Source organism: Hirundo rustica, chromosome 2 (genome assembly GCF_015227805.2).
Source record: "Hirundo rustica isolate bHirRus1 chromosome 2, bHirRus1.pri.v3, whole genome shotgun sequence".
NCBI lineage: Eukaryota > Metazoa > Chordata > Aves > Passeriformes > Hirundinidae > Hirundo > Hirundo rustica.
The window spans coordinates 90255878-90279527 of record NC_053451.1 but is presented as its reverse complement, the minus strand read 5'-3'; the positions used below and the strand labels follow the sequence as shown (position 1 = coordinate 90279527).

At 38.1% G+C, this 23650-nt stretch overlaps 1 protein-coding gene across 5 annotated transcripts in view; it reads left to right on the top strand.

The window, feature by feature from the left end:
* Nucleotides 1-22810, top strand: part of TGFBRAP1 (transforming growth factor beta receptor associated protein 1) — a 37084-nt gene extending 14274 nt beyond the window's left edge. For all 5 annotated transcript variants that reach the window (XM_058419342.1, XM_040055442.2, XM_040055443.2 and 2 more), the window contains exons 5-12: nt 3039-3121; nt 8746-9087; nt 10828-10885; nt 12151-12294; nt 13254-13400; nt 14716-14875; nt 16416-16849; nt 17479-22810. In XM_058419342.1, coding sequence (XP_058275325.1) covers nt 3039-3121; nt 8746-9087; nt 10828-10885; nt 12151-12294; nt 13254-13400; nt 14716-14875; nt 16416-16849; nt 17479-17667 — 1557 coding nt within the window. In that variant the 3' untranslated portion in view covers nt 17668-22810. The remainder of the gene's footprint in view (nt 1-3038; nt 3122-8745; nt 9088-10827; nt 10886-12150; nt 12295-13253; nt 13401-14715; nt 14876-16415; nt 16850-17478) is intronic.
* Nucleotides 22811-23650: the final 840 nt, after the last annotated feature.

Sequence of the window (23650 nt, the reverse complement as noted above, 5' to 3'; positions counted from 1 at the left end):
CTGCAGACTGCAAATTTAGCTCTGCCATAACAGATGAAAATTTCTTTGTTTTTGAGCATCAGGAATTCCTGCTAGGTAAAAAATGCTAAGCAGGTGTTCCAAGGAGATGGCTCAGCTGGATATACTTTTTGATAGAAGAGTGCAAAGGTCTTTCTACCATGCTCCCATGGAATGACTGAATACTACTTATTAATTTTTCAGGATTGCTGATGTTTGCAGAAATCATGGTTGATGGTAGTGAAGACCTTGGTTAGATTGACACACACCTTGCATAGGTATCTCTCTTTTTTTTTTTTTTTTCCCTTCCTAATTATTTTTTAGCTTCAAAAAACATATTAACTTCACCCAAATCTGACCAAAAGACAAAGAGGCTTTCTAGAAAATTTCCTTTGGACAGTGTAGTTGGTAATTCTGAGCATTTCAAAAAGGATTTTTTAGCAGCTGAGAGAATTAAGACTTCACTACAGCAATCACTGCTTCAGCAGTCATCTTTCTTTTTCCTATTGCTTTTTCAGATGTGAATTTTTTCAAAACTTATGTCATGTTTTTATAGCTACTGGTTTTTTATGTGAATTCAGTCAGTGGTGCAGAATTTGCAAGTCCTGTGATGGTTCTTCAGAAATTATAAATGACTAACCAATGTGTTGAATTTTGACTGGGTGTAGCTTAGTACCTTTTTAAAAGAAACCTGTTCCAGATCTGACAAACAGATCTGGAAGAGCTCCAGGGTTTTTTTCTGTGATAAACAGAATTTAACTGTGTGTGTTTGACATGTAGGTCTAGCCCATCCTTAAAACTCTGTGAGAAAGGGAATATTGGATTTTCCATTATCTGCTCAGTTTTCTTCCATAATCTTTACCCTGGGACATCTTAATATCTAGTGTTTATATTGTCAGCTAAAAATCTAGCTGGGTACTGCCTATCTCATCATTGCATCTTAAGAAAGTTCAGAAAGTGAGTGCTTGTAGATATTCTACAATTTTTTGTTGCATGTGTTTAAGGGAGAATTGAAGATATCTCAGCATTTAAATGAAAGTGAATACAACTTTATCAGTTCAAATTTAAAACTGGTTCCTTCAGCCTATAGTTACACTATCAATGAGCTCTTTTCCACTTTTTGTTAAAAAGATACTGTACAGACTAAGCTCTGCAATTAAAGCAGTGTTTCATGGAGATTAATTCAAACTTTATTACAATATCATCATTGACTAAATATGTAAATTTTAGTGATCACTCTATTGAAATTGAAAACGGGCTGGGCGGGGAACCCCCAGCCCATCTACTTTTGATACTAGTCAGCAGGGTGGGAAGTCTTTCCTGGAAAGCCAGGCTGGATTTTAACATTTTTCTGCTGCCATGAGATGCAAATATTTGCAGAATTAAATCATTCAGCAGTGTCCTTAGGAGGGTAACTAGGTGGGTATTCATCAGTTTGCAGATAACTGTGTATTGATGTAATAACACTGTCAGAAATCCAAAATATTTTGACTGTTTTGTGAGTCAACCCCCAAAGAAGTTTTACTTCGTAACTCTAATTAAATTCTCTTTTAGCTTTACTTAACTCTATTTTTAATCCTTACACTTGAATGTAAAGCATTACTTTATATAAAGATGTCATGAAATATTATTTGTTTAATTTTATATTGTTATATTTTTCTGAGGAACTGTGCCTGATAACATTTCTCCCTATTTCCCTTTTTCTCCTATACACTGGGGAGGCAAGAAAAGGCCCACAACCTTACAAAGCATTTTAGAGACTTGCTAACAACAGAGATTAAGTATTTCCACTAGACAAACCATTAATAAAGCATGTACAGAGTAAGTGGACTGAAGCCAAGCTTTTCTATTGGTAAATCCATAACCTTTAATCAAGGTGAAAAATCATCAGAGTATCAGTCCACTGCACTTGAGACCTGGTGCCTCAACTTCAGCAATTCCTTCCTGGAATATATTCCTATTATATTGTAGATTCTCTGGGTATTTTTATTGAAAATGGTTTTTTTAAAGTCTGTTCTTAGGAACAGCCTTCCTGTCAGTGTGAAACATTAGAAAGCTGTGTATTCATGGGCAAACTGAAGGGAAAAACTGAGGACATGAGAAGGTAGCTGGGTGTATTTGCCAAAATACCAGTGTTGTCATGAATAGGAATGCTCTACAGAGCACAGTTTAGGTTCCTTGCTTTCAGTTCTTCTGTTTTGCTGTTGGAAATATTCTGAGCACAAGGATTTAATTTAATCTTGTAATTGGTAGTTGGTTGACCATTCAGATTTAATAACTACCTAAAGTAGTTTTTGTGTTCTCTTTCTACTGATCTTCATTTAAGCATTTTCTGTCTAGGTGTGACCTTAACAGTAAAGCTTGATAACAAATAGCTTTTCATATTATGGTTTACTTGGTTTTTAACTATATTTTTATGGTACATTGTGTAATGTGTTGCATATTGGTTAGGTTGAGCTGTTTTGGAAGAATTTTTTATTTTAAAAAAAAAAAAAATCAAAGTAGCAAAACTGGCAGAAAGTCAAAAATATGGCCATCAGCTGGGGATGAGATGATGAGAATTGCCAGCAGTTTTGCACCAGAGAGATGAGACAGGAAGGAAGTGGCTGTGTATGGTCAAGTGGGACCATCTTTATTTTCTGTGCTTACTGAATTGTGGGGAACTTCAAAGATAACCACTGGCTTTTATGTTTGCAAATAACTCAAGAAAAAACTCGAGGCAAGTCAGTGTGATGTCAGATAAGTCATTATTTGAACAAGAAAACTTAAACTTGCTGTTTGTTGACTTTGCTTTTACGAAGTACTCATGAGCAGTTGTGTTCACACACATTTGTGTAAGAAACTGAGTACAGGCAGCAAAATCAGTATATTCAGGTATATAGTTTAAAATGTAGAGGATCAAGGTTTATTTTGCTTGTGACTTGTCAGGTGTGGCTGAAGATCATTTGGTGTTTTTCGGCAGGTAGCTATTGCAGTAGTAACTAGCACTACATAAATACAAATATAATAAACCTTTTTCCCCCCCTCCTTCTTTTTTATAGGTAATGTACAAACGAATCCTGCAGCAAGCAGGTTTTATACAGTTTGCACAGCTTCAGTTCCTTGAAGCAAAAGAACTCTTCAGGTAATTGTGTGACGAGAAATTTAATAATTTACCTTCTTTAAATAAGGAGTTAGTGTTCTTGGTTTGAAAAACTTAGTTACTTGAATGTTTTTTGATCTAGATGTGAGTTCACTGTAATAAAATGGTTTTGTTGGGGTTAAGAACAGAGTAACATTGAAACAACTTTATCGCTGAAGAGTTAATGCAACTGATTTTTGGGGGGGGATGCTAACATATGGTAGCATTAAGAATTTGAGTGTTGTCTATATGGAGATTTTTTTACTTTATGACAATGAAGGTCGAGGCTTTATCACTGAGTCTGTACTGTGATTTACAGCATGAACCATGCTTTGTTCTTTTTTTAATAGTACTTTTAACAAAAGGCATAATTTAAATATTAGTTACAATTTAAATATTATTGACACAATTGCACTAATTTTTGAGGATGCTGATACAATTTGCTTTAACGCTTGTTCTGCTAGACCTTTTCTAGAAGAGAGATTTGCTCTTGAAGTCTGTACTAACCTTGCCGATTTAGCCATTTCAGCAGTCACTTGTTTATAAATTGACCTTGATATTCCACTTCCATTCAGAAAATGCTGCTTGTTATCTTTATTCTACCTGATAATTTCATTTCTGCTAGCTGTGTCTCATTCTGTGATTCGGCACTGTCTGTGGTTAGTGGAATGCATGCTGACCACATAAAATAACTCTCCTTGTTATCTGCTGGAATTCACTTTAAATCAGTTTAGTCTATGGAATAGGATTAAGGTTAGACAATTTTCAGTGTATCGTAAGCATATTTACAGTGCAGGAAAAAAGTTGTCCTTGGATTTATGGAAATGCATTGAGAAAGGTAAAGCTTTGAGGAGTGTTGCTACTGGTATGGGACTTTGCCATTTTGCCTCCTGCTCCCCATTGTAATGGGAGACACTGGGCTTGGATTAGCACTATACACTGAGTGAAGATGAGGGAATGACAGGAAAAGCCTGAACAGCATTTAGTGACAATTTGTCCTGGCTGCAACCACTTCCTCTCTTAATATCCTCCTAGTAACTGTTGCCATTGGTGAGCAACTTGCAGTCTATCTTTCAGATACACTTTTGTATCTGACCCCTGGGTTGTGTATCTGAAGCAGAAGTACAAGTGGTACATAGTTAAGAACATTTTAAAAGCAGTGAAAAGAGGGAAATGTATCCTGTGAGGGGTTCTACCACCTTGTGGAAGGAGCCAAGATTGCATTCTCCATCTAACTATCAATCCATCTGACAAATAAGCTTTCCTGAATAGGATTGTGGGAACTCCTCCCTAGAAACAAACGTGCTGTCCAGTCACAAATTTTGCAGCTGAGTCAGCATCCCAGGGTGTTCTCTTCCTCTAAAAGCTGCAACTCCAAAGCAGAACAACAGTTCTGCTGATGAATGAATTACTGATATCTGCTCAGGGAAGAAAGCCAGTATAAGTTTCTGTGCTTTTCTGTCCAGCCATATATAAGCTAAGCAGAATATTTTGGTGACTCTGAAAAAACTTATGGTAATCAGGTTCCTTGATTTTCAGCCCTGGAGGGCACACTCAGAGTAACAGCTGGGTGTGCCCCGATACAGTCTCAATCCATTTTGTTAATTTTAAATTTACTGAGGCTAAATGGGAAAGATAGTGGCATTCTATGAAAATACTTCCTCCCACCCCAGTGTGTTGCTCTGCAGATGTTTCAACCTTGTCTTAGAAATCACTTCAATCTTAATGTCAAAGGGACACTTGTTACCTATCGGAGAAAAGAGGGATTTAAGCAGTGAAACAGAGTAGCAGCAGTACCTCAAAGATCTTGGGGTGATATGTGAGCCTGCTTCTGGCTAAATATGAAGTGAGATTGTCTCACTACTTGGAAAATATCTGACAGTTACAGCTTAGCAGGGGGAATTATATTGGATTAAATGTCTTCATTTTCTTGTGTTGTTACCCTTCTTGGATGACCTTGTCAAGAAACAGTTGTATCTTATGCTTAAATTCATAGTTCTTAAAGACTGGAACTTCTAAGGAGAATAACTTGCCATGTTCCTTGTGGTTAATGCTGATGCTTCTGAATATTGAAGAAGTTTGACAGAAAGGAAGAATGTGGTAGCTTTATTGAAACTCACATGATTCAACAAAAGGAGGATAATTTTCTTCACCTAGATCCATTACCCTTAAAACTGAGTGAGAAGTAACAGTAGGGCTTCTTTGGTCTGACAAATTGTTATAAGCAGTAACAAAATTGTGATTGTGTTACATAGTTGTGATTTATAGTGATGCTATTTCATGTTGCTATCATTAGAGTTATACCAAACAGTGCTTTTTAGGAGGTCATTTGCTGAGTTTTTCATGCCTTACTGGGATGTTTGGCAGCTGTCACAGGGAAACCAGTTCTCTTTGGTGTTTACTGGTTAGATATTGCTTGCCTTCTGACCCACTGGATACTGGAACTTTTCTAAACTTTGCTCTTTTTAACAAATAAAACTGCTAACTCTTTACACAGTATTTCTCACCTTAGAAAGCCTCTAGAGAGAATTTAGGTATAAGTCTCTCCTACACTGAAAAGGTTAAAAAAATTGCTGATAATTGTACCTGAAGAAATAAAAAGTAGGAATGATGTGGGATTTGCATCTTAAATGTGATTCAAGAATATAGGCTTCCAATACAGCCAATGGGATTTAGGCAAAACAGTTAACATAGTAGGCTTCTGTCTCTGATATCTGTAGATACGGGGGTCTGAATTTAGACCTAAGTTTCCTGAAAACTTGTAGATTCTTCCTGTTGCACTGTTTATATGTATGAAGCCCAAAGACAATTAATGCAAAATTGCTCAAAGGGAAGTTGCCTCACAACACTGATGTCTCAAGAACTTGTTTTCTACTGTCTTGTAAGTTCCTATCTGTATTTTGCTGAGCCTGAGATGGTAGGAGCTGAAGGCCGAGACATGTTTCTCAGAAGAGATGAGAGTCTTTGTAGCTGCTCTAAGAGTTTGGTCCAGATGTGATGGAAAGATGCACAAGACATCCACAAATCCCAGGAGCCATAAGCCTTGAGTTGAATGTTAGCCATTTGTGCAGGTGGGGTCATTGTTTAGTATTTGGTGTTTTTCTGAAGAAGCTTGTGGACAATGTGATGCTTTTAAGGAGGCTCCTTGATTGCTGCTTACTACTGATCTGGGCGGGGAACAAAACTGTACAGCTGAGCTTGAGTCAGACCTGCTGAGAGAACCACAGGTGATTCACAGCCCAGGCTTTGGGCTAGCCAAAGTTGAAAGTGGATTCTCCTTTTGGAAACAGGTCATCATTGAGGCCAGAATCGGTGAAGTCAGAGATAAGGTAGCTGACTACTTCCTCATCTAGAAGAACTTAGATGGTAAGATGAAAGGATTCAGAAGCTACTGTAGAAGTTGGAAAATATTTTAAAACTTATTAAAAGTGGCATAATAAATACAGCATTTTTTAACTTAATCCATTTTAATGGTCATAGTCTCCAACTCAAGCTTAGGCCATCTCCAAATACTTGACAGCATAGCTAGCAAGGGAATTGATGTTTATATTTGAATTTTTTCAGATTTATTAAGACTTCTTTTTATTGCACAGATTTTGAGCAGCCTGTGGATATTATTCAAGTTATGCGTTGGCTTTCGTTCTAAAACTAATCAGGGACGATTCATTTGGATTAGAGGGAAAAAAATTTCTTCAAATAGGGTTTATTTTCTAGCAAAATGCATCTCCTATAATATATTTAATCTGGTGGTCCTCAGGACTTGAAATTTCAAAGTAGTTGCAAGTAGTTAAAACTGCAGTTAGGTTACTGTAATAAGTTCATACTGAAAACTCAAATGTTCTTGGAACCATCAGGTTATGCCACTGACAGAACTTGCTACTTCTTGGTTATTCTGCCTGTTATCATAATGTAGATCTAAGAATTTCAAAGCCAATCCCAAAAGAGGGATTAAAAGACACTTCAGCTGCAGAAATCTGTGAAGTAGACCTGAATACTTTACCTTTGGTTAGAGGTGGATCTTTCTAGTGTAAAGGTGGGTTTTAGGCTGTAGGAGTTCTCTGCATGAATTGGGAAAACCTGCTGTTCAAACCTCTCTTCATGGGAAGGCTTCTCATTTTTGTCTGTTGTGGTTCTTCTCTCTTGTCTGTGTTGCTACTTCTGTGCTTTGCAGCTACTAGGTTTTGGAAGAGAGGATGCTGCTTTTAAATTTGCTGTTGCTGCTCTCTACAAGGATTTCTTTCTTCTGGTATAGATTTTTGTAGCCAGAGGTCTGTATTAACTTGAAAGAAAAGCTCTAAGTGGGGATTGTCATGGTGATGGTTCCTAATAGTTCATATTTTCTGAATAGTTTTGGAGCTGGATCTGTGGTAAGAAGTGAACAATGCAGGGCATACCTGCAGTGAAGGGATGAGCCTGTTTATGATGATCTTACACACTTTATTGCCTGTAGAAATCTGCTGCTTTTCTACTTCTGTGTTATCATTCTTTTTTTTTTTTTTTTTGAATTCAGTCCAATCAATGTTATGAAGAGAAAGTCTTTGAGTTTGCTGATCACCAGGTAGATAAGAATTATTTTTAAAAAGTTCTATTTGCAACAAAAAGGGTTTCTTTTAGAGAACGGTCAAGTTCATTTTGATTTTTTCATTCAGCATTAGTATTTCCTGCACTTCAGGAATGTTAATTTTTAAACATTAATTCTGAATAAAAACTTTGACAGTGAAATAAAATATTTTAAAATATCCTCATGTCTTGCTGTTCTTCTAAAGAAAGGCCTGGAAAGATGGTTCACTCTAGCTGTGAAAATTAGGGATTGTTTGCCATGTGTGGAAAAAAAAAAAAATTCTTCTGTCACAGCATGCGTTCTTTAAAAGCTTGAGGAAATTCAGTCTAGGCTGAAAGAAAAATGTTTTGGTGTTACACAAAACAAAATGTTACAACTTGCTGTTGAATAAAAGTATAGGTGTCCTTTGCACCTTATGTGGAAAAGCCACTCCAGAGGAGCCTCCATAGATGTATACCCAAGGCGCCTCTGCCTGTACTACAGGCTTGCTGGTTCAGTGGGTGCATAATCAGTATCTGTGGTTTGCTTACAGAAACTCTGTAAGAAGAGAGCCAAATGAGGAATCTGGTGCATTTCAGGGTTGGGGAGAATGTTTTCATCATGCAAACACATGTTCTGAAAGCTTAAGTTTTGTACAGGAGGTTGCTGTTTTTTCCAGAATTACACTGGCACAGTCTTTGTGGCTTACCTAAAAGGGTTCGCTTTTGCCATTTATGTTCTTTTTCTTGCTGCCATCAGAAGACTAGCTCCCATAATGTATGGATGAAGTCTAGGGCAGTCCTAGAACTGCTGTAGGGCTGTTCAGCTGATTTTTGTACAAGCCATAGAGCAGCTGTGCAAGATCAAAAGCGAAAGGATGGCCAGTCTCTGAATTCTCAGAGCTTTCGATGTCTAGAGGAGGATGAATGATAAATAAAGATACAGCACAAAATATTCCAGAAACTATGTGTTAGTGTCCTGACTCTAAGCAGGACTCACACCTTTTTTTTTTTTTTTTTGCCTATGTATACTTTTTGTATACTTTTTCTTTCTTTTTGCTTCATCTAGTTTGACACTGTAATTGCAGAAGCGGCCAGCTTGATGTCCGGGAGCTGATCTCTCTGTACCCCTTCCTGTTGCCTACTTCCTCTTCATTTATCCGGTCTCATCCCCCTCTGCACGAGTACGCGGACCTGAACCAGCTGACCCAAGGGGACCAGGAGAAGATGACAAAATGCAAACGATTCCTCATGAGTTACTTGAATGAAGTCCGCAGCACTGAGGTTGCAAATGGCTACAAGGAGGATATCGACACGGCTTTACTCAAACTGTATGCAGAGGCAAATCATGAAAGCCTGCTGGATCTCCTAGTTTCAGAGAACTTCTGTCTTTTGACGGATAGTGCTGCCTGGCTGGAAAAACACAAAAAGTAAGTGGATTTTTTTTCTAGAAAAACGTGTTTGAGTACTTGTAGTTCCTGTGCTTACACTTGTCCAAAAGACTACTCAGTCTGAATTAGCATTGTTAGCATTTAAAAATGTTGGTGAAAAGCTATTACTTGACCGTCTTAAGGTAAAGGAAATGCATTCTGTCTTATCCTGGTAAATGCGGAATTCTCCATGAAAGTTTCTGTATTCAGCACAAAAATGAGGAATTAATACAGGTTTGGGAGAAAAAAGTGAATTGTTTGCCCTTGTGATAATAGGAGAGTGGAATGGCTGCAGTAGTTGTACGCAGAATGAAAAGATGCCTTAAAGTGTGCACTACCTTAGGTAAAAGCTATTAACCAGTTAGTGGCTTTAAAATTGTAGTTGCTTATTCAGGGAAAGAGCTCGCTCTTCTGAATTGCAAGCTTTCTATGTTCCACTGATTGACCAAAAAGAGGTTTCTTGAGATGGCTGCAAATGTCTTCAAACCAGAAATGCCAGCAGGCAGAGAATTGACTCTCATAAAGCAGGAATTACGTAGTAAATGTGTAAAATACAAACTCCAGTCTCTTAGGTAGTATTGATGCCTTGGGAAGGCTGACCTGAAACAGAGACTGGACAGAGCTAGAGAATAAAGTAGGTATTTATTGAAAGGCCTTCAGGATACACCTTGGGCAGGACAAGGGCCTGACCAGGGCTACACCCAAGGTGGACTTAGAATGGTCACAAAATGGACAACCTGTCACAAGGTCTTTCACTATTATAAGTTTCGGTCGATTTGCATATCGGGGTTTAAATGTCCAATTACAGCTTCAGGTTGTGAGGTCTCACCCTTCTTGTTTCTCTCTTCAGTCCATTGTTGTTTATGCTTTTGGGCCTGAAAGTTGTACTCTGTCCTTGGTCTTCAGCAGGAAAAGGATTTGTTTTGTCTACCTACTCTGTGAAGAGGTCTTACTAGCACTTAATGTGAGGCTCAGAACTATACCCCTAGGCAGCACAGAATCTGAAAAACATGAAAGCTAAAACTTAAGGCATCAGTTTGTCTATTTTGGTTTCTATTTCTTTAGCTTTAAACTCTGGTGCAGTAGTAGCAACTGTAGTGGTGAGGAAGAATCTTTAATTGTGGTTATATTTAGGGTGATTTTATTTGTTTCAGGTGTTTTGTTACAACCTTTTGGTAAGCATGGTTTGCATGGCATACTTTTGCAAGTGTGAATAGAATGAATGTTAGAACATTGTTCCATGAGGACAGCCATTAAAGAACTTGGCTGTATTTTTCTTAGAGAACACAAAAACCACTCAGTAGCTGAACTGTACAAAGCTCTTCTTTGCCTGGCCTGAGTTCATGCCACAGTAAAGAAAAAAGTTTCTGATATTAAAACAGAGTTAAAACACATAATAAAGTGTGATTTAATGACGGCTGATGAACTATTGGAGAAGTAATTACTTGGAGGTGTGCATTATGTCTGTCTATGAAATTGACAGAACAGCGTGGGAAGCTTCTCTAGTTGGGCACATAGTTTGTGTAAGTTGGTTGTAGTAACTACAAACTGTCTTGGGGACAGGAGTGATGGAGACATACTTTTAGGGCAGAACTTCTCCCCTTTGATTCATAGTAACAGCCTACAGAGACTTGTTCAAGTGTAGACAGAGCCACATGCATGTCATTGTAAGCCATTATTTGTTGTACTCTGTGCTAATCAGTCCATAACAATTTAATATTATTTTCTCTTTCTTTACAGGTATTTTGCGCTTGGTCTCCTGTATCACTACAACGGTCAAGATGCTGCAGCACTTCAGGTTAGAATTAAGCTTTCAGTGTCATCTGTAAATCATTCCAAAATACTACTCTTAATTTATCTGTTGAAAAAGTTGTGGTCTGTGTGTATATGAGAAACTTGAAACTTATGCTAAGACTTCCTGGAATAAATTTATCTGCTAGATGTGAAAAGCCTGAAGGGCTTACTGAAGTTGACAGCTATTTAGATGCTTGTATAATTTTTTTAAAGCAAAACTGTACATACCAGAATATATGTTTATACTCCTAAAAGATGGACAAAAGTGCTAAAATAATCAAGCAATCACTTTAAAAGATATTTATGGGACTCAAGGAGATGTTCTATTCTGATTGACCTGTATACACACAGCAAAACAGCATTGTAATCTCATGCCAGACACTGACAGCAACTGAGGATTTATTTCCTTACCTGGTCATGAAGAGTGAAGACTTTCTGCAAGATCTGTGGGTTTCAGATGGGTTAGTAACCCTTAGGGGACCTTCCATCTGATGTCACTAATACTAGCAGTGGCCTGTACACTGTGGGGTAAATAATTCTGTTCTTCCTGTCTGCAAAACTTCATCTGGAGAAATTAGAATGTTCTTGATGTGTCTCAGACCATATCCAGTATCTTAAGTTTTCCTTATTGTTTGGCTTTTTGAACACATTATTCACAGTAATCCAATCAGATGCATTCACGTCAGTTATAGAAATACAGTAATAACGGCAGGTAAGGGCAGCAAAAACACATTTGTCATGTGCAAGAGATCTTAGAGTTTTGATGCTGCAAAAAACAAAGTTTATTGCTAAACTGATCTGCTAGCTGCGGCACATTTTAATTCCAATTATAATATATATAAAAATAATATCACGTGGTACTTGTCGTCCTTCAGTCAAAATGAAAGAAAAGCAGAATACCAGATTTTCTTCTAAATTGCTTGTATAATTGGCTTTTAATCTTGCACACACAGAACACATGAAAAGTATACCATGCATTGGAGAAAAGGATTTTTGATAAAAGCTTTCTTTGTGATTCGATTCCTTAAGTCACTCTCAGAAGGAAAGCCCACATGATACGGGGTCTGAATTGGGTGAATATGGCAGGTGCAAGAGAAGGGTGTGATGGCAAAAGTAAGTGACCAGCAGTGTTACTTCTAATTGGTGTTCTTGTCAACTCTTTCTAGTTCCACAAGTCTTGGGCTAAGTAATTTAGTAGCTCACATCAATTTTGAGCTGGAAGAGCTGGTACGTGTTTTAAGCACTTTATTCTGTGTGTTTTTGTTGCAGTTATGGGTGAAAATAGTTGATGGAGACATTCAAGATTCTACACGTTCAGATCTCTATGAGTACATAGTAGACTTCCTTACATTCTGCTCAGACCAAGACCTAGTGTGGAAGTACTATGAATGGATTTTACAAAAAAATGAAGAGGTTTGTGACTGATACACTTCTCACAGAACATCAGTGTTTCCCTGTGGTGGTGTTTGGCTTTTCCTTAATGTTGATTTTTCTTGATAGCTGATTTGACCTTTTGTAGAATATTTAATGCCAGTTAAATAGTGATCAGCAGAAGAAAACTTATGGGTTTCTCAATTCATCTGAGCCCCTCTACTAGCAAGTGCTAGTTGATAATTGCCTCTTTTTATTCTGAAATCAATGTTCAGGGCACGAAAAATACAGCATGTCTTCTCTTTCCTTCATATTGAGTAAGATAATTTTCAAATCTTTAAATAAATAAACAAATCACCTTGCAGGTTAACTGCTGTTTCTTATTTTAAAGTGGATGGGGGTATCTGTGCACACCAGGACATGGAATAAATAGCCTCCATTCAAGACAAAATTTCATTGCTAGAAGAATTATCATAATCTGCCAAAAAAAAAAAAAATTGAGTGATGTTTGATGCTCTATCAGACAGTCTGTGCTGTTGGAACTTGTTACTGCCTCATTTATTTTAATTTAAGCATAGCTGTTTTGTGCACTGGAAGATTTCTAAGCCTTTGGTTTGGTAATTACAGAAGTCTCTTGCTCTGTCTATGTCTTCACATGTGAAAAGGCTTAGAACATTCTGGCCTCTAATTCAAACTTTCTTGTTGCAAAGGCTGAAATCTCTTGTGCAAATCCATTTAATTTTTATTTTTTTTTTGTGGAAGTTGTGCCCAAGCCAACGTTTCTAGGCTGGACCATGTATAGACTACAAATTGAGGTAGTGCAGATGGGAGTGAGTGAGATCATGATAAGCACAGGTAGTGTAATCCTGTGGTGTTAAGCAGAGTTTTGTGTTTACCTTCCTAAATAATGTACCAACAATAGTGCTATTCCTTTTTCATTTAAAATATTTATTTAATAAAATGGTTGCCATTGAGTTCCTAAGTGCAATTAATTCTTCTAGATTGGTGTACAGATTTTCACTAAAAGGCCTTTGGAAGACCAGGAGAAAAACAACATTAATCCAGATGACATTATCAGTTGCCTTAACAAATATCCTAAAGCACGTGTCAAATATCTAGAACATCTAGTACTGGAAAGAAAAATACAGGTGAGTTCTGTGAGAGTGCTAAAAGTAGGTATAGGATTCAGAACGCAGATTATGATCAACAAGCCTGAAAATAGGCAATGTCTGAAAGAAATAGGCATAATATGAAGTCCTTCAAATGTACTCAGAGTCAGGCACGAGTATTTTTAAAGTGAAAGGTGAAGAGTGGGTACCTTAATTATTCTGAATTTTTCCATGCTTGTGATAGCAAGACAGTTGCTTGCCAAGGACCTCAGACTTAGGGTTGTTGGGGTTTTTTTTACATCTGGTTATTGCATACTTTCCTATTTCACTGATGAGGCTCAAACCTTCTTCTGGTAAAATCATAGAAAATGATCAACAACAAGCTGAGCAACTGCTGATCGTATTGCACTGTGGCAGCAATATATTAAAATTGCTAATTCAGTGTTTTACAAGTAAGAATGTTTTATTCTGTCTTTCTGGAGAGATTTGAACAATTAACAGTCAAATTAAACTCCTCACTAGAATTCCAAACCACTCTTGTTGAATGCCCCAAAGATGCATTCACAAGTCCTAAGTGCCAGTGTATTATACCTTTGGGGGTTTTATCAGTACAAAAGCAGCCAGATGATGTATTTGGATATGAGACATTTTAAGCACAGGAGAAGTTCTTTAACCTGGAAATAAAGCAAGGAAATGAACAGTGAAAGAACTCTGCAGAACTGATGGTCAGTGCACTAATTCATGTTCTTCAAATACACATCAGATCAGTGGTTTCCCCTTATTGGTGTTGCAGGTGTGTTACACCATGACTGATGAATGTACTTGTTTCTGATGTCATGGATATTTCCAAACAAACTTTTTGAGTTAAACACAGTACCTCGTAGAATATTTGTGAAAATATTTGACAATAAAACCTACCTGCTAGGTAAAGCCTGGGTATAAATCAATTTGGTCTTTAAAAATTACTAGATTATTGCGAATGATTTAGTGAGAATGTTTAAAACTGCCAAATCATCAGCTTGTTTTGATGGACATTGGACAGTGGATAACAAAAAAAGCACTGTGCCTTTAGAGTGCTTTTTTACCTCTTGTGGCTTTATCAGATTTTATTGCAGAAATAGAAAAGTTCAAAGAATATACCTGAATATGAGGAATCCCATATTTACAATGTAGTTTGTGAGGCTGCTCTGAAATAAGTTATCTATCTGTATGGGGAAAAAAAACCTTTATGGTTAATTCAAATTAAACAAATTAAATCATAATTCTATGTAATTAAGTAAATATTTATCACTGTTATTGCTGGGGACAAGATTGTCTTTGTAAACTGAGCTAACATTGTTCTATTCATCTATAGAAAGAAAAGTACCATACTCATCTAGCTGTCTTGTACTTGGAGGCAGTACTGCAGCTAAAATCTGTGACCACAGATAATTGTACAGAGACAACTGAACTGCTGTTGAAACTGCGCAGTCTGCTTCAGAAATCTGATCTTTATAGAATTCGCTTTATTTTAGGTAGGTTGCATGTTCTCTGCTACAAATGCTGTATGTGATTCTGGCTGGCCGCAAAATAATAGTCCTTTCAAGGAGAGAAAACCAAAAGATCTAAGATTTCTATGTGTGTGTGTTTGATAGGGTGTGTTTCTAACAGACACAGGTTAATTTAGAAAGCATATGTGTTGGTGTTGTCCTTGGTCTCCAGAGTTCCAGTGATATGTTTGCCACTGCACCAGAGACAAAATACCAATTGTGCAGAACAAATATGTGCATACAATTTTCTTAATAGTCACCTTCTTTTTAATGATGACCATGGAACTTTTGCATGACATGGCATGAAACCTTTTGCAAATGAAAGACATACAACTCTATTTTTTAAGCAGCCTGCTTCTAGTGAACGGAAGTGAAACTTTGAGGAATCTAATTGCCAGGGGCTTGTTTGTTACCTATAACCCTGAAACTCACTCTGGGGTTCATGTTAAATAAAAATGTGACCATCTTTTAAAGTGAAAAGTGCAATGTACATGTTACTGTTGCTATAGGGCAAGCAACAGTTGAGCTAAATATTTTCCTTGGTCAATGCTTATAATGGTTAATTTTTAATGTTTCATCCACTGGAATGCAAACATACAGTGCAATTAAGCAAGCCAAGTGTTTGAATCTTCTCTGGTATGGAGGATTATGGCTGAAGAATGATGGAATAGTGGATGAAAGGGAAGTGACTTGTTATTAAACTGAAAGATGTGAAATGATTTTTGAAATTCAGTGGAAAAAATTTCCAGTGTATGTGGAAATAAAAACTGCTGAGTAGCAACTAAAATAATTTACCGAAGTTTAACGTTTCCTTGCCTTTTCAGGCAGCAAAATGTTATATGATGGATAATATACAAGTAGAACAGAGTCATTGAAACTCTTGTTCTTTTTCATCTTTTAGTCAGTTTTTAAACAAAATTTTTGGGGCAAGAGTTACAAAATGGGTTATTCTCTTGAAATCCATGTGCTCCAAAATAAAGGATTTCTTACATGACAGTTCTTATGTTACATGAAAGTGAGATCAATGCAAGATAGTGTGTTCCTCCCTGATAACCAAAACATTTTAGTGAGAAAAATATTGTATTTCCATGCATTTTACACAGGTCTGTTCCAAATCTTTATTACCTTTACAGTAATTAGATTATTTTCTACTTTATTTTGAAATGCCAGATGAATTTGCCATTCTGCCTGCCTATTGCTGACACTTAAACTTTAAATTGGATTAAGGGTTTGTAGTGTCATTTTCTTAAAAGGAAATACTATTTGATTTTTATTGTCCTTTACAGAGTTTATTCTGTGACCTCCTATGATATTGGGAGAAGCAGAGGTTAAAAGTATTGCAGCTTTATCTTACAGTTTATTGCACATGGTAGCAGTGTGCTAGAGTTTTAAAGGTGTCAGTGAGAGTGGTTTATCAGCTATTATTTAGTAATTTCTTTGTCCCATATTTTGTGGTGCACTGACTGGGAGAGGGAGCAGTTGTCTCCTCCACTGAGCAGATATTGCCTTGTTTCTCATTTAACAGACAAAATCCAGGGCACAGACCTTCATATGGAAAGTGCAATTCTATATGGGAAACTAGAAGAACATGAGAAGGCTTTGCATATCCTTGTCCATGAGTTGAAGGACTTCCGTGCTGCTGAGGAATACTGTATGTGGAACTCTGAGAACAGAGATGTGCAGTACAGGCGGAGGCTCTTCCACATGCTGCTGTCAGTGTATTTAACTCCAGGCGCTTCGGATTGTGCGCTCGTCGTGGCTGCCGTGGATCTCCTGAATAACCACGCTGCGGAATTTGATGCAGGTCTAGTTTTGCAGGTGGTACCTGACAGCTGGTCAGTGCAGCTCCTCTCCCCATTCCTGGCTGGAGCAGTGAGACAAAGCATTCACACAAAAAGAATGACTCAGGTGGCACTTGGGTTGGCACAAGCTGAAAACTTAATCTACAAGTACGAGAAGGTAGGTTCCTGAGGTGTTTTTACATAAAAGCACTTTGAAGCTTTACAGTTGAGTCCTTTGATAATACAGTAATCAAAAGAAGTGTGAAGAATTAGTACAGAAGCTGTCTTCAGGTTTTTGGCATTTATTAGGGTTTGGGGGGTTTTTTGCCATGACTACTAGATTCAAAATTAATTGTATATTTTCTCTGTAAAGCAAAAGGGAAAGTGGTGGCCTTGAAATAGGAATAACCTTTGTGAGCTTCTGGGCTGAGTATGAAGTGAATCTGGGATTTGCAGATTAACAAGGTTCTTGCAGAAACATTAACACGTGTGAATTAGCATTTGTTTCACTAGGAGAAAGTGTCAAAATTTCCAATTCAATTTTTTTACAGTGTCACCTGTCAAAATTTGTTAAACAAATTATCCAGCACTTAGTATTAGTTGAAGCTTGTTAGTAGATTTTGTTAATGGTAAATTCAGTTGCAATGTTTTCTTCTATTGCTAGCTAGGGCAGCGTTACTCAGAGTTCGCAGCAGATTCTTAAAATTGTTTTTGTTTTATCCATTTGGTACAGTTGCAATTATGCTCCATCATTTCCCTTTGTTTCTTGTTAGATTCACATTTGAAATTTTTTCCCCCTTTCTTTAGGTTAAACAAAAAGGAGCCCCGATTCTTCTTTCAGACAAAAAGGTGTGTCAGGTGTGCCAAAATCCCTTCTGCGAGCCTGTGTTTGTAAGATACCCCAATGGGAGTATGGCCCACACGCACTGTGCTGCAAACAGACATCTCCATTCCAATGTGACTCATCACTCTCCCAGCTCCAGCAATCAGACTTGAAATATGCCCACAGTTCCCATGACTTATACCCCATTGAATGTGGGCTGGAAAGAAAAAACGTGCAGCTACTTTAAGTATAAATCAAGATGGACAACTAGTTTTGGGTTAATGGGAAGACTTCCAGTAAATATGAAATACTGCTACTTATCTTTTTTGATTTCTAATGAATGTAGATAGAAAAGAAACTTCACTACCAGACATGGAGAGGTGCAAATATGGGCTCTTCTGTGAATAGAAGTAAACATCTGAGAGAAAAGGAGCCTTTTCTTCACGGTGAGGATGAATGTTACAGAGTGAAGGCAGTTATTTTAAGAATTGTTACTTTGCACTGACTGTGGTGTTGATAAATTTGTGGAGGGGAAGATAGCATCTGTTGGAGCTGGAATTCTTGAAGAGTGGTGGGACAAGATTGGCATCGTGCAGCTTACTATGAAGACAGAGATGTGCATCGATTATAGTGCTTGCTGCAGCATGTCTTCTTTTGGGCTGGATTATCTTCTCCAGGATCACATCACCAACTTCAATTCTTTTGCTCTACAAAATGTTGGCTTTTGATACACTTTTTAGTACCTTCCTCCCATCCACCTGCTATGTTTAATTTAAATGTAAGCACTGCTCTGTTAGGTTTCTGCTCCTGCAGTTACTGTAATGTACTGAGTGGAAACCAAAAGCCTCAATCACACAGGTGAGCTTGGAAGAAAAAAAAAAAAAAAAAAAAAAAATTGTCTGGTCAGACTGTAGTCACTTTTATATGGGGGAAGAGGCCCTGACTTTAATACTAATTTATTTATTAATATGCAAATATGCTGTACATACAGTTGAATAAATTGATCTTATCATTCTAGCATTTCTTTGGAGGATTAAGATGTAGCTGATACATAAGTGTACAGATTGTGTGCTAAGTGTTTGCTATAACAAAACTTAGGCAGGTTGGAACTCCACAAAAATATGTTCTAGTGCTTATGGATGACTTTGTGCAATCAAAACCACAGAGAGAAGGGATAAAATTGTAAGAAATCTACAAAAGTGCACTACAGGGGTACTGGATTTTTTAGTATTCTACTAAATATTCTGTTAACGAAAAATTTTCAAATAACACAAACCTCTTACTTAACTGCCCTCGTATGTATTCACATTGTTATTTAACCATTTTAAAGAAGTTGATTTAAAAGATACTGCTTCTCCCAAGAGAGGTTTAAAAAAGACAACTTTAAATAAAAATTTAAGTACTGCAAAGTGAAAGCATTTCTTTTAATTCTGTAAAACTCTAGTAAGTACCAGGCTTACTGACCAGCATGCAGTTGAGTTAGTATGGCTGCTCCCTTTCAGAATTCCAAGTCAGAGGAGGCTTTCAGCAAAATGGAGTGTTTGCTTGGTCCTTTCTAGAATCACAGAATAAGCTGAATTAGAAGGGATGCATCTGGATCATGGAATCCAGGTCCTGACCCTACACAGGACACCCCAAAGTCACACCATGTGCCTCAGAGTGTTGCCCATGTGCAGCCTCCTTGTACAGAAAGGCTGGCTTCTATGTACAGTGCTGCCTCCAAGAAGGGGCAGCCAGAGCTCATCCAGGGGAAGAAGATTCCATCTCCTCACAGAAACATGCAATGGTGTGGGGTGACACGGACCTTAAAGGTCATCTATTGCAATCCACCTGCCATAAGCAGGGATACCTTCCACTAGACCAGGTTCTTCAAAGCCTCATCCAACCTGGCCTTGAACACTTCCAATGATGGGTTGTCCACAACTTCCCTGAGCAACCTGTGCCTGTGCCTCACTACTCTCACAGTAAAAAATTTCTTCCTGATAATCCAATCTAAACTTGCCCTCCTTCAGCTTAAGGCCATTCCCCTTTGCCCTGTCACTACATCCATCTGTACCAAGTTCAGCTCCCTTGCTGTCTCCCTTCAGGTTCTGGAAGGTGCTATAAGGTCTTCCAAGAGCCTTCTCTCCAGGCTGAACAGCCTCATCTCTCTCAGCCCATCTTCATAGGGGACGTGCTCCAGCCCTGTGATCATCACTGAGGCCTTACTCTCAACTCATTCCAACAGTTCAGCATCTTTCTTGTATTGTGGGTCACAGAGCTGTACTCGAGGTGTGGAGTACTTTGCTTTAAAGCAAAAGTCCTTCAAATCTTTCTCCTTCCTGAATTTGAAATTAAGAAAGTATAACTGTTGTGTTGGATTTTACTTACTTTTGAAAGCCCGAGCGAGGAATTTTGTGGTGCTTTGTACTAAGACATGTAAGCCACATTTAGTGACAGGCCCTTCAAAAGAAGTCAAGTGTGAGCATTTCTGACTCAGTTCTGGCAACCTGAGTGATTCTGCTGTGGCACTGGTATAAGCAGATTCTCCAGCTTGTAATCATGGGTTTTGAACATTGTGTATACAACTGGCAGTAATGGGGACAGAAAAACTTGTCCCCTGTCCTCAAAATACTTGCTGATAAGAGTTGAAGTGATTTTTACAAAGACCCTGTAAACCTTTCGTGTACACTAGCATGCGTTTCTTAGGAAATACTTTCTTTTGCTGCCAGCACCCTATGTATGCTCTTTTTTTCTATTTAGTAAGGACTAAGACAAAAACCCCTCTCCATGATTTAGAGTAATTCTAGCGACTTAGTAGTGATGAACTATTGCTGTAGTGGAATAAAAATCATACCATTCCAGACCTCAGGAAAGTTCTCAATTGCTATTGCATGAAAAATTAGGTCTATAAAAGATTAAACAATTCTTTATTAATAGTCAGTATCTTTTTGCAGATACGTACTTTGGCTGAAATGCAGCAAAACCAATAATTGTACATACAGAACAAATACAGAAATCAGAATTATGCCAGCTAGCATTTTTGCAATCAAAAGTGTGATTGATATTTAAGTTGGGGACATCTAGTTGTTTTAAGCCCAGTGCCCCAAAAATGTGGACTGGAGAAACTGATATTGGATTCATACATTGTTACCTCTTGCTTCATTAAGTTTTATACTAGAACTCATTCGAATGAATTAAGATGGAAATCCCACGGTAATTAAAGGAAAAAGCAAAGAAAGCCAATGTGAGGCTGAGGCAGAGCAGGAGCTCAGCAGGGAGGTGACAGGTGGACAGTGCTCTTCCTGTATGTGTCCAGCACATGAGCAAATGGGATAATTCTTAGCCAGAGGAGATGTCAGCCCACATCAGAGTCGTGTGTGATGTTCTGTGCTTTGTCACCAGGAAATTTATGAAAGGTCTGCATTCAGATTTCCTTAGGTGGGACAGCTGAACACTCCTTGGGTAAGAGCTTCATTCTGGGGAACCTAAGTTCATTCCTTCTTTTGTTTCGGCACTGTCAGTTTGATGATTCTTGGTTTAAGTACCTGAAATCCTGGGCCAGCACTGCTCCTGTGGTAAGTTATGGCTACAGCAGCACGGAGGAGTGAACAGGGTAGTAATCAGATTTGGGTATTAATTGCTGACAATTAATTGCATATGTGAAGGAGAAGAAGCAGGAAAGAGGAATATTTCTCTGACCGCTCTTCTAGTTTGGAAATTAAATGCTTTCTGGGAGTTAAAGCTTGATGTGATCTTTTTATCTCCAGTTCAGGAATGTGGTGTCTAAGACCTGCACTAAGAAAGTGGAGATTCTGCCAGAATATTTATCCTTAATTTAGCTGTTGCTAAATTTTTTTGAAATTCATCTCTCTCACTTTTTCCAATGAGTCTCCTCCAACTCTGTCTGTGTGAAAACCAAAACAGTAGTGTGGATTTTTTTTTAATGTGACACTTTGTCTGTGATTCAGGACATCATAAATGAGATTGGTCTCTCACACTGATGCCTCTGCAGATACCAAAACACATTTGTCTAACACGTAACCTCCAGTTACTGAAATATTGCAGCTCTGACCTTTTTTTTTTTTTTTAGCTATCCACTGCTACAGATGATCGTACATACAAAAAGCACTCGTTAAACTTTCTTTTACACCTTCACATCTCCACTTTTCCTCATGTAAAAATGACCTATGATATGTGTATGTCATTTTTTAACTCTTTAACTCAGTAAGAGGAGAAATCCTAATAAAAAAAGTTGCTCAAAATCTGGCACTCTGCTCAAAATAAGATTCCTGGCTGTATATTCATGAGAAAGAATTCAGTTAATTCTTCTCTTCATGAGAAGAATTTTCATTTCTTTTGTTTAAATGAATAAGTTATCACATTGAGATCAGTATTCCTGTAATATTGTCAAAGCCAGGGAATATTAACCATTTAGGGTTTGTTACACAGGGCATACCAATGAGGTGACTTGTTCAGGCAGCCCATACTGAGGTGGCTCAGATGTGCACAGGAGTCCAGGTTGCAATGTGAATTTCTCTATTTGCTCCCCTTGCTCCCAGTCTCCAAAAACTTTCCAGCCTTTGTTACCTGATTAATGTCACTCACCTAGCACTTAACTGGCATGAGTGCAAATCTTGAGAGGTCTGGGGGACTCCTCAGCAGATCTGCCTTCAGTAAAATGTCACTTTATTACACAGCCACATGAAGCCCTACTAATGTGAGCTGTAGTAAGGTGGTGGTAGGGACGGAGTATGTGTATGTTTTCTGAGAACTTTATTACATGTTTAAACACACAAGCATTATCCTGGCTGCAGAGTCTTTATAACAACATCTGTTCTTCGCAGGACTCCTGTCCTGAACAACATTAAAAATGTTTTGTTTTATACCGTTCTATCAAGAAGTAATTTTTTATTTTATAACACTTCTTGGTTTGCTGCAGTCTCTATTCAGCATGGCTCTAAGTGTTTTATTAACATCCTGCTGTTCATAACAGGCAGCAACGAATACATTTTCATTGTGAGCTCTCTTCCTATTGCCTATATTAGCTAATTAATTTTTCTCTTGCTGTACAACACTTTGGGGCTTATGCCTTGTGAACACTGGTAATTAAATGTGCTGCTACTTTTTAAGGGAAAAAAACAAAAGCTAATAACATTCTGTAATGTATGATTGATTTCAAAATTGAAGTTCCCCTGCAGTAATTTGTTCAGATGAAAGTTTGTACTGTTAAGGCTTTTGGACTTAGTGGTTATATTGGTGAACGTACACAGCAGTATGTGGAATGTACAAATGTATAAATATGTTGATTTTTAATAAAATAAAATCTTTTCATTACATTTGTCATGGATTCATGGATAGATACATAAATCCTGGAATGTGAATGTCCAAGTGAAGGGAAAACATTATCTCTTGATAAACAGAGGATTTATCAGGGTGACTGACAGAGGCGTCAGATCCCTAACCTGTGGAAGTGAGGCTGGTGCTTACCTGCTCTGGAGAAGGCAGCTGTGTTGGTGTTCCTCCTCTTCCTCCTCACTGCTTAGAACTGATGGCCCTGGCTTCAGGACCACAGGACCAGCTGCTCCCCAGTTCCAGCAAGAGGGGCCAGAGCCACCACAGTGGCACTGTAGGATAAAGAAACCCCAGGAAGGGAAGGGTGGTAAGGGCTGGTAGAGAGTCTGTGGAAAGCCAAGGAAACTGCTGTGATCTCCAAAGGGAGTGAGAGAGGAATGCAAAGGAGAAGTGCAGAAAAGGAATGTTTAGTGCATACTGGTGTGACCTAATTCAGCTGCTCTCCAGCCCCACTCTGCCAGGCAGTTCAGGCACTGGCAATGCTGCAGGCATCTCCTGGATGCTGAGACCAGGTTGTGTGCACAGCTTAACTGGGGATCCAGCGAGGCAAAAATCCAACACAGAGCTTCAGGGAAGGGCTCTTTTTTTGAACTTCAGGTATGTGGTCACTTGACAAGGTTTCTACAGCCCTATCAGGTACTTTGTTCCTTTGGCTGAAGTGAAGGCTGTAGGAACATTGGTGGGTGCTCAGGATGCTCTTACAGAGGGTATTTGGGATGCAAATGTTGAGTGCAGCATGATGCTGGAAGGAATGAAAAATTAAAGCAACAAGCGTGACTTTATTAGCTCAGCCAGCAGGAAATATGCCCTGGAGAGCCCGGT